Source organism: Salmo salar, chromosome 01 (assembly GCF_965601325.2).
Source record: "Salmo salar chromosome 01, fSalSal1, whole genome shotgun sequence".
NCBI lineage: Eukaryota > Metazoa > Chordata > Actinopteri > Salmoniformes > Salmonidae > Salmo > Salmo salar.
Genome location: NC_138291.1, coordinates 19,834,896 through 19,851,335, shown reverse-complemented (window position 1 = coordinate 19,851,335; position 16,440 = coordinate 19,834,896). Strand labels below are relative to the sequence as shown.

Sequence of the window (16,440 nt, the reverse complement as noted above, 5' to 3'; positions counted from 1 at the left end):
TGTACATATTACCTTAATTACCTCAACTACCTCATACCCCTGCACATTGTCTCAGTACCGGTACCCCCTGTATATAGCCTCGCAATTGTTATTTTATTGTGTCACTATTTCCTTTTTTTCTTATTTGCTATTCTTTTCTTACTTTTTAACTCTGTATTGTTGGGAAAGGGCTCATAAGTAAGCACTGTATCTGGCACATGTGACAAATAAAATTTGATTTAATTTGGATCATAATCCAAACACACCAACACAGTCGTTAAGAGGGCACGACAACGCCTCTTCTCCCTCAGGAGATTTGGCATGGGCCCTCAGATCCTCAAAAAGTTCTACAGCTACACCACTGAGATAATCTTGACTGCACCACTGCATGGTATGGCAACTGCTTGGCATTCTACCGCAAGGCGCTACAGAGGGTAATGCGAACGGCCCAGTAGATGACTGCCATCCAGGACCAGTATACCGGGCAGTGTCTCCAGCCAACAAGTCACAGACTGTTCTCTGTGCTACCGCACAACAAGCAGTACCGATGCACCAAGTCTGGAACCAACAGGATCCTGAACAGCTTCTACCCCCCAAATAATATGATTGTGCAATAGTTAGTTAAACCCTCGCACCCTTTGCATATAGCCAAGTTTTCATTACTCATTGTGTATCTATTATTACATGGTTTATTTTCCTATTCCTACATTTTCTTCTTCTCTGCATTGTTGGGAAGGTCCTGTAACGAAGCATTTCACCGTTAGTCCCCACGTGTTGTTTACAAAACATGTGACAAATACTACACTGCTCAAAAAAATAAAGGGAACACTAAAATAACACATCCTAGATCTGAATGAATGAAATAATCTTATTAAATACTTTTTTCTTTACATAGTTGAATGTGCTGACAACAAAATCACACAAAAATAATTAATGGAAATCCAATTTATCAACCCATGGAGGTCTGGATTCGGAGTCACACTCAAAATTAAAGTGGAAAACCACACTACTGGCTGATCCAACTTTGATATAATGTCCTTAAAACAAGTCAAAATGAGGCTCAGTAGTGTGTGTGGCCTCCACGTGCCTGTATGACCTCCCTACAACGCCTGGGCATGCTCCTGATGAGGTGGCGGATGGTCTCCTGAGGGATCTCCTCCCAGACCTGGACTAAAGCATCCGCCAACTCCTGGACAGTCTGTGGTGCAACGTGGCGTTGGTGGATGGAGCGAGACATGATGTCCCAGATGTGCTCAATTGGATTCAGGTCTGGGGAACGGGCGGGCCAGTCCATAGCATCAATGCCTTCCTCTTGCAGGAACTGCTGACACACTCCAGCCACATGAGGTCTAGCATTGTCTTGCATTAGGAGGAACCCAGGGCCAACCGCATCAGCATATGGTCTCACAAGGGGTCTGAGGATCTCATCTCGGTACCTAATGGCAGTCAGGCTACCTCTGGCGAGCACATGGAGGGCTGTGCGGCCCCCCAAAGAAATGCCACCCCACACCATGACTGACCTACCGCCAAACCGGTCATGCTGGAGGATGTTGCAGGCAGCAGAACGTTCTCCACGGCGTCTCCAGACTCTGTCACGTCTGTCACATGTGCTCAGTGTGAACCTGCTTTCATCTGAAAAGAGCACAGGGCGCCAGTGGCGAATTTGCCAATCTCGGTGTTCTCTGGCAAATGCCAAACGTCCTGCACGGTGTTGGGCTGTAAGCACAACCCCCACCTGTGGACGTCGGGCCCTCATACCACCCTCATGGAGTCTGTTTCTGACTGTTTGAGCAGACACATGCACATTTGTGGCCTGCTGGAGGTCATTTTGCAGGGCTCTGGCAGTGCTCCTCCTGCTCCTCCTTGCACAAAGGCGGAGGTAGCGGTCCTGCTGCTGGGTTGTTGCCCTCCTACGGCCTCCTCCACGTCTCCTGATGTACTGGCCTGTCTCCTGGTAGCGCCTCCATGCTCTGGACACTACGCTGACAGACACAGCAAACCTTCTTGCCACAGCTCGCATTGATGTGCCATCCTGGATGAGCTGCACTACCTGAGACACTTGTGTGGGTTGTAGACTCTGTCTCATGCTACCACTAGAGTGAAAGCACCACCAGCATTCAAAAGTGACCAAAACACCAGCCAGGAAGCATAGGAACTGAGAAGTGGTCTATGGTCACTGCCTGCAGAACCACTCCTTTATTGGGGGTGTCTTGCTAATTGCCTATAATTTCCACTATTCCATTTGCACAACAGCATGTGAAATGTATTGTCAATCAGTGTTGCTTCCTAACTGGACAGTTTGATTTCACAGAAGTGTGATTGACTTGGAGTTACATTGTGTTGTTTAAGTGTTCCCTTTATTTTTTTGAGCAGTGTATTTGATAATGGTGAGCGTGAACCACACAGAGTAGGTGGAGGTACAGTTGAAGTTGGAAGTTTACATACACCTTAGCCAAATACATTTAAACTCAGTTTTTCACAATTCCTGATATTTCATCCTAGTAAAAACTCCCTGCCTTAGGTCAGTTAGGATCACCACTATTTTAAGAATGTGAAATGTCAGAATAATAGTAGAGAGAATGATTTATTTCAGCTTTTATTTATTTCATCACATTCCCAGTGAGTCAGAAGTTTACATACAGTCGATTAGTATTTGGTCGCATTGCCTTTAAATTGCTTAACTTGGGTCAAACGTTTCAGGTAGCCTTCCACAAGCTTCCCACAATAAGTTGGGTGAATTTTGGCCCATTCCTCCTGACAGAGCTGGTGTAACTGAGTCAGGTTTGTAGGCCTCCTTGCTAACACACGCATTTTCAGTTCTGCCCACAAATTTTCTATAGGATTAAGGTCAGGGCGTTGTGATGGCCACTCCAATACCTTGACTTTGTTGTCCTTAAGCCATTTTGCCACAACTTTGGAAGTATGCTTGGGGTCATTGTCCATTTGGAAGACCCATTTGCGACCAAGCTTTAACTTCCTGACTGATGTCTTGAGATGTTGCTTCAATATATCCACATAATTTTCCTCCTCATGATGCCGTCTATTTTGTGAAGTGCACCAGTCCCTCCTGCAGCAAAGCACCCCCACAACATGATGCTGCCACCCCCGTGCTTCACGGTTGGGATGGTGTTCTTCGGCTTGCAAGCCTCCCCCTTTTCCTCCAAACATAATGATGGTCATTATGACCAAACAGTTCTATTTGTGTTTCATCAGACCAGAGGACATTTCTCCAAAAAGTACGATCTTTGTCCTTATGTGCAGTTGCAAACCGTAGTTTTTTTTTTTTATGGCGGTTTTGGAGCAGTGGCATCTTCCTTGCTGAGCGGCCTTTCAGGTTATGTCGATATAGGACTCGTTTTACTGTGGATATAGATACTTTTGTGCCTGTTTACTCCAGCATCTTCACAAGGTCCTTTGCTGTTGTTCTGGGATTGATTTGCACTTTTCGCACCAAAGTACGTTCAACTCTAGGAGACAGAACGCGTCTCCTTCCTGAGCGGTATGATGGCTGCATGGTCCCATGGTGTTTATACTTGCGTACAATTGTTTGTACAGATGAACATGGTACCTTCAGGCGTTTGGAGATTACTCCCAAGAATGAACCAGACTTGTGGAGGTCTACCATTTTTCTGAAGTCTTGGCTGATTTCTTTTGATTTTCCCATAATGTCAAGAAAAGAGGCACTGAGTTTGAAGGTAGGCCTTGAAATACATCCACAGGTACACCTCCAATTGACTCAAATTACATCAATTAGCCTATCAGAAGCTTCTAAAGCCATGACATCATTTTCTGGAATTTTCCAAGCTGTTTAAAGGCACAGTCAACTTAGTGTTTGTAAACTTCTGACCCACTGGAATTGTGATACAGTGAATGATAAGTGAAATAATTTGTCTGTAAACAATTGTTGGAAAAATGACTTGTGTCATGCACAAAGTAGATGTCCTAACTGACCTGCCAAAACTATAGTTTGTTAACAAGACATTTGTGGAGTGGTTGAAAAACAAGTTAATGACCCCAACCTAAGTCTATATAAACTTCCAACTTCAACTGTATTCAAAGTTACTGTTAGCACTTCCTGATTAAACATCCCAGCTGGAAGGAGATTAAGTAAATAATGAATGATGAGACATTTGATCAGAGGTGGTGCATTACATATTTATTTACAAATAGAAAATACCAAACCGTTTAAAGAAACAGAAAGTCATACATTGCAGAGGCCGTCATAGGATACACACTTGTCAGAAGGCACACGAGCACAAACTTACTTCTCATGCGCACGCACACACAACCTCTTTCTCAACCACTAACTACACTGCTCAAGTGCTCCTCAGAACATAGAGATAGACTATAAAGAAAAAAAAGCACATTGAATATTACAGTAACCGTAAAACAGATTTTAATTCCACAACATTGTGTCCTACTGAATGTGACCCAGGTTACCTAACTGCATTCAACAGCATTTGATTGTTGCATTTGGCAAGACAACAGCTTGGCTAAAGCAGTACCAGTCACACAGCCAGGCCACTACATTAACAATTTGTCCACTTATATCGATATATTTACTCCTCATACAAACTCCTCTTTGGATGTGTACAGTAAAGTAAAACCCTTACCTGCTGTTCACAACAAAAACACATTCTCAATAGCCAGAATATTCAACGGAACGTCCAAAGGAAACCATTTCATTATCCAAGTACACTATAAGAAATAAGGTTTGCCAAACAATGTAAAGTATATATTTTTTTTACAGAACAGATAAAGTTGTAATAACAAATCAGAGGCATGAATACTGTTCACCACCCAAACACCTCTTAACTACAGCTCCAGCCATTGGACATCTCCAGTAAATCATTCCGCTTGTTCCTCTGCTTTGACTGACAGCCTGTAAATACAGCCCCTCCCAGACTATTGGCTCAGCCTCAATGGGGGTGTGGCTCCATCAGTTGAGACCACAGTAAACTACTTCAGAGTGTAAAAAACAAAAATGGGAAAGATACAATGACACATTTGTAACATAAATATAGCCCCTAAACTTCCCCTATCCCCACTCATATATCTACATGACTGCGTTTAGACAGGCAGCCAAATTCTGATATTTTCTCCACTAATTGGTCTTTTGACCAATCACATCAGATCAGATCTTTTCATTGGTTAAAAGACTAAGTGGGAAAAAATATCAGAATTTGGCAGGCTGTGTAAACGCAGCCTACAATGGTCACCTACAGGTAAGTTCACTGCAGACATTCATGCACAGCCGTGCGTGACCACACTGAAGCAGAGAACTTTAAGGCGGATAGCGTGTGCATGTATACAGCCACTGAGAAGGCAAATGGCAAAGATATAAAACACAAACAAACAAGTAACACTGACATATGATAACTGTGTTGGCTTCCTTTCCAAAATAAGTTGCTACTGTGTATATAGAGAGAACTAAACAGAGAGGGACTGACTCGGACATCCCCATAATAAGGCTCTATGGTCCTCCAGAGAAATAGAAGACACCACACAAGGTTTTGGGTGAAAGAGTCCGAGGCAGGGAGTGTGGCGTGTATATGTGTGGTGGTTGGGGCCAGCAGGGGTATAGGTGTAGGCCTAAGCCTGCCTATAGGTGTATAGGTACTGAAGTGGGGATCCATGGGTCCTTAGGGGTAAGAAAGGGAGGGTTGAAACAAGCATGTAGGGGGTATTATAGGTAATGGAGTGGGGGTCCCTGTTGATCCTGTTATGAGGACACAGTGACGGGATTGAGGGAACCGTTCCTGCTGAAGAACTTGGTGAAGGCCTCTTCTAGCACAGTGGCCATCCTGCTTTGGTCCACCTGTAGGGACAATCAATCAATTAACATGTTGTGGAGCGGCAACACATATTGAAGATTCAACAGCTGTGGGAGATATTATGGATGCCATGCTTCAGAGATACAGTGCCTTCAGAATGTATGCATACCCCTTGACTTATTCCAGTTTGTTGTTACAGCCTGAATTCAAAATTGATTAAAATGATGTTTTTCACACCCATCTACACACAATATCCCATAATGAAGTGAAAACATGTTTAGATATTTTTGCAAATTTATTGAAAATGAAATACAGAAATATGTCATTTACATAAGTATTCACACCCCTGAGTCAATACATATTAGAATCAATCACCTTTGGCAGCGACTACAACCTAAGAGCTTTCTACACCTGGATTGTGTTCAAGCTCTGTCAGGTTAGTTGTTGATCATTGCTAGACAGCCATTTTCAAATCTTGCCATAGATTTTCAAGCTGATTTAAGTCAAAACTGTAACTAGGCACTCAGGAACATTCAACGTTGTCTTGGTTAGTAACTAGTGTCTATTTGGCCTTGTGTTTTAGGTACTTGTCCTGCTGAAGGTGAATTTATCTCCCAGTGTCTTTTGAAAAGCAGGACTGAACCTAGTTTTCCTGTAGGATATTGCCTGTTCTTAGCTGTATTTTGTAAAATAAAAATATAAAAATACAAAAAAACACTCCCTAGTCCTTGCCGACGACAAGCATACCCATAACATGATGCAGCCACCACCATGCTTGAAAATATGAAGAGTGGTACTCAGTGATGTGTTGGATTTGCCCCAAACAACACTTTGTATTCAGAACAAAAAGTTAATTGCTTTGCCACATTTTTTTGCAGTACTACTTTAGTGCCTTATTGCAAACAGGATACATATTTTTGAATGTTTTTCTTCCTTCTTTTCACTTTGTCATTTAGATTAGTATTGTGGAGTAACTACACTGTTGTTAATCCATCTTTAGTTCTATCACAGACATTAAAAGCTGTAACCATTTTAAAGTCACCACTGGCTTCATGGTGAAATCCCTGAGCGGTTTCCTTCCTCTCCGGCAACTGAGTTAGGAAGGCCGCCTATATCCTTGTAGTGACTGGGTGTATTGACACACCATCCAAAGAATAATTAATAACTTCACCATGCTAAAAGGGATATTCAATGTCAGTGTTTTTTACCGATCTACCAATAGGTGCCCTTCGTTGTGAGGCATTGGAAAATCTCCCTGGTCTTTGTGGTTGCATCTGTGTTTGAAATTCATTGCTCGACTGAGGGACCATACAGATACTTGTATGTGTGGGGTACAGAGATGAGGTAGTCATTCAAAAATCATGTTAAACACTATTATTGCACACAGAGAGAATCCATGCAAGTTATTAAGCACATTTTTACTCCTGAACTTATTTAGGCTTTCCATAACAAAAGGGGTTGAATACTTACTGACTCAAGACATTTCAGCTTTTTATTTTAAAATTAATTTAAAAAAAAGAAAATCTAAAAAACATAATTCCACTTTGACATTATGGGTTATTGTGTGTAGGCCAGTGACACAATCTCAATTTAATACATTTTAAATTCAGGCTGTAAATGTGGGAAAAGTCAAAGGATGTGAATACTTTCTGAAGGCACAAAGTAAGAGTGGGAGAACCTAAAAACAGTCAGTCCTATCTGTAGTAGAGTGGAGAGTAGGAGCTGCTATCTGGCATTTGGGTGTGTGTGTTTATAGGGGTCAGTGAGAGCTGAAGTGGGTGCAGGGAATGACCCTCTAAATGGACACTCACTGCCTCTCCTATGCCAGCTACAACAATTACACTCTCACAAACCCTGACACACAAACCCTGACACACACACACACACACACACACACACACACACACACACACACACACACACACACACACACACACACACACACACCTTGTTTCTCTCTCTCACACAAGTACACCCTTACCTCGCTGATGAAGCCCAGTTGTACCAGCTCAACAGCCAGTTCCTGTACATTCTCATCTGAAGCAGAACAGACAGCAGGGTCAGTGGAAACACACACACATTGTCTAGCAGTGAAGTTGCCCTTAAGTTGAAAAATTAACTGTGTTGGTAACACCAGCATTAACCACAACAGAGTTACATTGGACTTCAGACAGAAACCGTAGTGACTAGTCTCTTCCTGTTATAATCTTACCATCACTGATAGACGCATAATGTGTGTTTACTGCAGGGAGTGTCAGTACCCAGCCCTCCCCAGAGAGCAGCTGCCAGCAGTATACACACATGCCTGCCATTCTCAACACGCAGGCCTGCAACACTAGACGCCTGTCATGAGTGTGTCTGGACACACCCACCGGGCCATGCAAAGACTTGTGTTCCATGTATATCCCTGACTTAAACCTCTATTCCTTACAGGGTTCAATAATATCCTGTTTGTACTGTCTAGGGATCCCTGATATGGCCTTCCATGCATTCCCCCCACCCTCCCCATTCCACCTTATCTGCACGTTAGACTCTCCCACTACTTTTCACACATACACGGCACACATACATGTACGTCCACGCACAGTCTGTTGGTGGCAGCTATGCATGCGATAGGAGCAGCCCCACTGGTGTGGGTTAGGCTGGGGTTACAGTACACTAGGACAGGCCAGTGTCTGGAGTCTAGACAAAAACACACACACACACACACACACACTCAGACAGGCTTGGATGGCCAAAGTCGTGCCATTCCCAGACAACACACACACAGAGTCCAACACAAGAGCTGGGAGGGTTATAACTGTAAATCTCTCCAATTGTGAAATCTGACATTGTTTTAATGCAGGAATGGGCAACTTTGATGGGGGTGGGGCCCACAATAAATCTGAACTCATCATGAGGGGCAGCAGTTGCTCGCAGGTCTGGTACCCACATCCACCTTGTGTATTCTACCTCACAACAGCAAGTTGAGACCCCGAATTAGTGTACCCCCCCCAAAAAAATATTATATATACAGTACCAGTCAAAACCTTGGACACACCTACTCATTCAAGGGTTTTTCTTTATTTTTTACTATTTTCTACATTGTAGAATACTAGTGAAGACATCAAAACTATGAAATAACACATATGGAATCATGTAACCAAAAAAAGTGTTATATATTTTATATTTGAGATTCATCAAAGTAGTCACCCTTTTCCTTGATGACAGCTTTGCACACTCTTGGCATTCTCTCAACCAGCTTCATGAGGTAGTCACCTGGTATGCATTTCAATTAAAAGGTGTGCCTTGTTAAAAGCTAATTTGTGGAATTCCTTTCCTTCTTAATGCATTTGAGCATACAGAATGAGAGAGTGGTATACAGAATGCCAAATCCATATTATGGCAAGAACAGCTCAAACAATCCGGAAAATGTCAAGAACTTTGAAAGTTTCTTCGGGTGCAGTCGCAAAAACCATCAAGTGCAATGATGAAACTGGGACCCAGAGTTACCTCTACTGCAGAGGATATGTTCATTAGAGTTACCAGCCTAAATAAATGTTTGAGTTCAAGAAACAGACACATCTCAACATCAACTGTTCAGAGGAGACTGCGTGAATCAGGCCTTCATGGTCGAATTGCTGCAAAGAAACCACTACTAAAGGACACCAATAAGAAGAAGAGACTTGCTTGGGCCAAGAAACACGAGCAATGGACATTAGACTGGTGGAAATTTGTCCTTCGGTCTGATCAGTCCACATTTTAGATTTTTGGTTCCAACCACCGTGTCTTTGTGAGACGCAGAGTAGGTGAACGACATGAAGGAGGGGTGACGGTGCTTTGCTGGTGACACTGTCAGTGATTTATTTAGAATTCAAGGCACACTTAACCACAGCATTCTGCAGCGATACGCCATCACATCTAGTTTGCGCTTAGTGGAACTATCATTTGTTTTTCAACAGGACAATGACCCAACACACCTCCGGGCTGTGTAATGGCTATTTGACCAAGAAGGAGAGTGATGGAGTGCTGCATCATATGACATGGCCTCCACAATCCCATGACCTCAACCCAATTGAGATGGTATGGGATAAGTTGGACTGCCGAGTGAAGGAAAAGCAGCCAACAAGTGCTCAGCATATGCGGGAACTCTTTCAAGACTGTTGGAAAAACATTCCAGGTGAAGCTGGTTGAGAGAATGCCAAGAGTGTGCAAAGCTGTCATCAAGAAAAAGGGTGGCTACTTTGAAGAACCTAAAATATATTTGTTTAACACTTTTTTGGTTACTACATAATTCCATGTGTTATTTCATCATTTTGATGTCTTCACTATTATTCTACAATTTTAAAATAAAGAAAAATCCTTGAATGAGTAAGTGTGTCTACATTTTTGATTGGTATTGTACATATTTTAAATTGATCTGAGGGCTGCCAGTTGCCCATCCCTGATTTAAAGGAATGCTGTGTGGTTATGTTATCTTACCCTGTCTACAACACATAGTTTGATCGAGACTTGTGGTCTGTCTGGCCTGTTAGGAGAGGGACCATCCAGTAAGACTTAATCCTATTGGCCCCCTTGGGAGCAGTAGATGGGCTGTAGATTGTCAGGCTATTATTATAGAAGACCTAAGGGTCCAAGCATTGTCTAATAAAGCACACTGGGTTGCCAATAGCATAGATCTCAGTGTGTGTGCAGTCTTCCTTTTCTTTTGGCAGTTTGTGTACTTTGATCTCCAGCCCCTGCCTGCCCAGATCAATGTCTGTGTGTTTCTATCTCTTGTTCTTACTGGGTAACAAGTCACAGCTTAAGTGTCTGTTGAGTTTGTCCTCCAGCTTCAACAGTAGTGTCAGCTGTGGACGGAAAGGAGATGTAACGGTTACACATTCAGTGACTGGCCACTAGAACACACTCGTCTATGGTCATCTAACTTTTATTCACTGATCTAAAGATAATTAGATTAACACTACTTACATGATGTTTTGCACCCTCCTCCACCGGCTCAATATTACACTGCATCTGAACAACCTGCAGAAGGTGAGAAATGTAGATAGGAATCCAACAAATAAAATGTATTATGTAGTGTTACCATTATTAGTTCATTGAGTGGATTTGTATACTTTCCACACTCCCCCCTCACCTTGCGTGTCTCTAGTTCAGCAGGTTCTGGGGTGGGGGATTTGACAGAAGGGGTGACAATGGGGGACTTAACAGGGGACTGCTGGGGCTGCTGGTGAGAGGGCAGGCCGAATGCTGTCAGGGGGTAGATGCCATTCCTGTTGGGTAGGGAGGGCAGCGGGGTTACTTTACATGTCATGATTAGACAGGTAAAGTACACATTTTATGTATTTGTGACCAATCGGGGGGGGTCAAATCAGACAGGCAATAATCTTACACACATTTAATTAAGGCCAAAGTGAAGACCCCGGATTGTTCAAAACCTTGCAAAATCAAAACTCTGGGAGCAAATCTTGAGTTTGCAGGTATTCTCATTCATTTTTCAAATAGGGATTCTAGCAATACTTCAACTAAAAGTAAGAGTGGTGGAAGGGCTGGATACAAACACATTTGAGATACAGGCAAAGCAGAATAACAGCCCAATTTAAATACTGCCACCCAGTGGTTGGATAGTGCATTACAGGACCATTGTCTAGTACTGTAGTGGTAGAGTCTGAGCGCTGTGGTTTAACTACGCCCTCTAGTGGTGAGCATGCTGGACATCTGTCCCGTCGTGGTCAATAGTTGATGGGGAGTTACTTACCGGACATCCTCCAGGAACTTATCCAGCTCCAAGGCAGGAAACTGAGACAGCCTGATGAGGAAAGAAACAGGATCAGCACAGGTTTCTGAAGAAAATACCCTGAGATCAAAAACCAACTGACTTCCTTGAAGTATAAACTGTTGTCGCTTACTTGAGCTGCACACCCTCCTTTATCTCAGCGATGACGAGGTTGGGGTCCATGTTCTTAGTGATCTCCTCTAAGGCATTCTCAGGGATCATATCTGAAAGAGGTATGGAAAAGATTAGGGGTACTCACGCTGGTGGTGACAATGCAGCGTGTGTTTGTGAGAATGCGTGTGTCTTGTGTTTGAGACTCAAACTGGTGTGTGATAAGACTCACACTTGTGGCTGATGATGCAGAGTATGTGAGTGAGTGTGTGTGTACAATAAGACTCACGCTGGTGGCTGACTATGCAGTGTGCAGCTAGCAGCTTCAACAGGGGCACCTCAAACAGAGCCTGGTGGAACAGCAGCTCTCTGGCTGTAGGTCTCTTAAACGGGTCAGCCTCCAGACAAGTCTGGATAAACTCCTGCAAGGTACACACACATGGCATCACACACGCACTTCCAGGGAAAATCTTATAATACATGCACGCAAATGTATGTATGTATGTATGTATGTATGTAGTTCTGTCCTTGAGCTGTTCTTATCTATTAATGTTCTGTATTATGTCATGTTTACGCACACAGACAAACACAAACACTCTCCTACCCTCTGCAGTGGGTCTTCCAGTGACTGTATGGCATTGTTGATGGCCTCCTGAGAGACGTAGGAAGATTCTCCATTCCCCTGGATCTCCAATACTGCCATCTACACAACACACAATGATATCACCACCACCCACCCAACACAAGTCGCAACGCCGTCACATAAAAATTATGCGGAGTGATGACATCACAGATTCTGGCACACAGAGATAAATCGATATGGGAAATTGGTGATGTTAAGTGTCCCATCTCACCTCCAAGGCACACATCCCAAAGGAATAGATATCCACTGCAGTAGTGACATCTGCAACAGCTACAGGTGGGAGAATGTTAGATGGGAAACAATGGATTGAGTTACTCAATAGTCTATCATTTCCTGAGAATATATACATTCCTTATACCCTACAAATAACCAAACATATAACCTATCCATAAATGTCCTTCTTTACCGCCATATTCTGGGGCGAAGAAGTGCAGGTTTTTCTGCTCCTCTCTGCAGGTCTTTACATGGTTGTTGATGGTGTCTGGAGCCACTGAAGGAGAAAAACACAGATATACTGGGTTAGACACAGTCTATAAATCTATTATAACCGGTTATAAATATGTTATCTCTGGAAGATAAACCAATACAGGGCTGGCCTGGACAGTGCTGCTAAGCCAGTAATAAACCAGTAGTTATGACTAGAGTCCTACCTGATCCTATCTTGATGAGTCCGTTGTGTTGGATGAAGATGGTGTCACAGGTCAGGTTCCCGTGGATGATGGGTGGCTCACAGGAGTGGAGGTAACTACAGAGCCACATCAGAAAGCAGAGAAGAAAGTAAAGCACTGTTTTTTTGGCTTACCTCAAACCAGGGTAGGTTCAGTAGCGCACAACACAGGAAAACATTTTGGAATGGAAATAAATGTTGACAACATCAGGTATTAGTACCTCCCCATTTCACTCGGTTTTAAAACGTTCAGCCCTGTTTCGTGCCTACTGAGCATGACCCTGGCTGCCCATTTGGATTGGATATGGGGTCCTGGTATTAGCGTTGCAGCTATGACAGAGTTGGGTCTGTGTGAGAGAAAGACTGACCTGAGGGCTGAGAGGATCTGGGTGCACCATCTCTTCCAGGCCTAAAGAACAAACAAACATACTTTCTGTTACATGTAGACGATTGAACGTCTTCTTATACGCTAAGCATCCTTTGATGTGCTACTGTGTTGTAGGTGACTTGGTGGGCAGGGTCAATTGTATTATGATATCTGCACCTTTTCATTCATAGTCTTGTGGTTTTTCTTGGTCTTCTTCAGAAACTGCTTCAGACTTCCCGAGGACATGTACTCAGTGATGAAAATAACCTGAGGTGTAGACAAAGGAAAAAATAAGTTAAGAAGAATCATTCAAATTATGTTGTTACATTGTTCCATAATTTCACTCACTCCTCACTCGCATTCAGTCCTGATTATATCAACCAGGCCAAACAAGGAAGGTTTCTCCTCTCGTAGCAGACAGAACTTACCCTGGCGCGGTTGATGTCATTGATGTCAGCCCAGTACTTGTGGAACTTGACAATGTTGAGATGTTCCAGCTGAATCAGGTTGTCAAACACAGACTTCACCTTCTCCTGTTCACAGAGGTGGATAGACATGGTAAACATTTAACTAAACAGGGTCTGTAGTGGTGGGATCAACTGTTTGTATCAGTGTGCAAGGCATATGAAATGAGATATTCGCTCAAGTGCAAAGATAACAGTTCTGCTAGACACGAGAGAGGAGGAGGGGGGAAATACCAAATGCTCTCTCTTCCTCCAGGCCAGATTGCATCATGAGATAAAAGCCTCAAAGCAAGTGAGTGAAATGATGTAACAATGTAACAACATAATTTGAATGATTCTTCTTAACATATTTTTTCCCTTTGTCTACACCTCAAGAAATGTTCATCACTGAATACATGACCTCAGGAAGTCTGAAGCAGTTTTTCCCCCCTGTAAACAACACATTGCATTCTATGTCTGAAATGCGGTGTATAAATAAAATTTGATTTTATTGTAAGGCCAGAGCTGCCTGTATTCAGCTACTTAGAAAGGAAGCTTTGAGCTGTTTGAATTTGAGTTCAGATTAAGTAATGAGTCAATAAAAGGACACTGGGGGTCTGATTTCAGACAGAGCATCCTGCTGGTGTCGCCGCCAGGCATACTGTACCTCCTGCAGCTTGAAGTTCTTCCTCTCTGAGAACATGACCTCGTTCCAGACCACCTCCACCCCTTCCTCCGTGTCCATGGCCAGGTAGGCAGCATCTATCCCTGGGACATTCCGCTGGTTCACCTGGGGGAGAGAACAGAGGCAGAGACATGGTTCAGTACCTTCACAAACACAGTTGCAAAACGTTCATTGACAGTCCAATGGTCTCTCTTGTCTCACCTCCTCTCTGCGTTTCTGCCAGCGGCCGCAGGGGCTCTCCTCCAGGATCTCCGACTCGTCTTCGCTCTCCTCCTCCTCATCCTCTGTGGGGGTGGTGGCGGGGAGCCCCGTTACAGGGGGACACACAGACGCAGGTCCCTGGCCACTTGGGGTCACCGTCTCTGCCTTGGCTTCCGGAACCTGGAGGGGTTTACCGTCTCCCTCTGACATTACAGCAATACAGGTCTCTGAGAAGGACTATGCTACTCTTCTCCTCTGGGGGGTGTGAAGGCAGAACGCCTTTCTCGCTCTTCTCAAACTGTAGCAGTCGCGCCCCCTTCCACTCCCTCCTCTCTCTCACACACCCTGGGAGCTATGAGGCACTATAGGCAAACGGGACACTTAATATCACACACACAACTTACATAGCAATCAATACCTTACCTGTTATAAGAAATAAGACCTCAACCTTTATGAACTACTAATCCAATTGGGTCAAGACTTGCTATGTCACTCCTCAACAACTCTATGGTTACCAGTAAAGGCAGCAAAGAAAATATATTTGCCAGAATTAAAATTGAAAAGTGGCCTACTTGCTATGCAGTTGTTATAGTAGACTGTAATTAATGAGGCAGCCAAGTAAATTGTTTTGTTAGTTTGTTAACGTTAGTTAGCAAGCTAACTGGCTGTCGAACCTCAAATTCAAGTTTCACACGTAGATAACTTTACACGCCTCTCTATCCCAAACTCAGGACACTAGATATAACTAACAGAAGCTAGCTAATTGATCAACTTTCACTAAAACGTAAAGTTATCCCCGGCCATGGGTCTCAACAACTACAAAATGCTACATAAACAGTTACATGCATTCAGAAAATATGTCTAGCACGAACTCCGATAAACAAACAAACAAGCTGAAAACACAACTTTAGCTAACGTTAGCAAAGTTACCTAGCTAGCTCGAGAACTAGCAAGATAACTTAGGCAAGCAGTTTATTAGCTATTGTCAGCTAGCTAGCGTATTAACAAGTCAGCAATAGTCCCATTGTTACCCAGCAATTCTATCAACACACACGGTTAGCTACTTACTTAGAAGAAAGCGACGACATGTATTTATTGTAAAACCCCTCACAGTGCGTAATTTATCTAGCTAATAACGTTAGAAGCTAGCTATCTATAAATGGCAAGGGGGAGGGACACCCAATCGCAGAATATCAGAACTACTTCCACCATTGTGCGCAATGCGCATGTAAAGCGCAGCTTTGATAACCAATACCTCAGTGCTCGAGAGGTAAACATTGCTCCCCTACCACTGATCTAGGATCAGATTACATTACTCTACCTCCAACTCAACCCTATCCCATCCATTAATTAGGGCATTTGTTGGCTAAATATCCCCTTATTTATCAGCGCTTAGTTATCAATGTTGGATTCGCATCATGATACAAAGTAACCATGTTTGACTAGAAAAAAAACTTACAAGGATACAAAAAGTAACGTTTAACGTAGCCACTGCACTTAACATGATTTTGAATTCGACGGATGACCTGTGTATAAATTGAAGTCGGAAGTTTACATACACCTTAGCCAAATACATTTAAACTCAGTTTTTCACAATTCCTGACATTTAATCCTAGTAAAAAGTCCATGTCTTAGGTCAGTTAGGATCACCACTTTATTTTAAGAATGTGAAATGTCAGAGTAATAGTAGAGAGAATTATTTATTTCAGTTTTTATTTCTTTCATCACATTCCCAGTGTGTCAGAAGTTTACACACACTCAATTAGCATTTGGTAGCATTGCCTTTAAATTGTTTAACTTGGGTCAAACGTTTTG

General features: G+C 43.1%; 1 protein-coding gene across 1 annotated transcript; it reads right to left on the bottom strand.

Moving 5' to 3' along the window:
- Positions 1–4,120: 4,120 nt before the first annotated feature.
- LOC106571381 (nuclear receptor-binding protein) lies at positions 4,121–15,862 on the bottom strand. Its single transcript, XM_014144446.3, has 18 exons — positions 15,694–15,862; positions 14,626–14,987; positions 14,407–14,529; positions 13,725–13,829; positions 13,474–13,563; positions 13,298–13,338; positions 12,913–13,007; positions 12,669–12,752; positions 12,474–12,532; positions 12,224–12,322; positions 11,909–12,041; positions 11,642–11,732; positions 11,491–11,541; positions 10,870–11,005; positions 10,704–10,757; positions 10,519–10,582; positions 7,735–7,790; positions 4,121–5,797 (listed from the first exon to the last, which is right to left on the bottom strand). Exons 2-18 carry the CDS (start codon positions 14,833–14,835, stop codon positions 5,702–5,704), a joined length of 1,587 nt encoding a protein of 528 aa, XP_013999921.1. The 5' UTR covers positions 14,836–14,987; positions 15,694–15,862; the 3' UTR covers positions 4,121–5,701.
- Between the last annotated feature and the right edge of the window lie 578 nt (positions 15,863–16,440).

Bases quoted from the DNA above. Each gene is read 5' to 3' on its own strand.
- LOC106571381 (XM_014144446.3), bottom strand. From the start codon at position 14,835: ATGTCAGAGGGAGACGGTAAACCCCTCCAGGTTCCGGAAGCCAAGGCA. The intron at 12,042-12,223 runs GTAGGAGAGTGT...TGTACCTTGCAG, and splicing joins TGGAAGACCCACTGCAGAGG to GAGTTTATCCAGACTTGTCT. The intron at 10,758-10,869 runs GTGAGGGGGGAG...CACCTTCTGCAG, and splicing joins CTGAACTAGAGACACGCAAG to GTTGTTCAGATGCAGTGTAA.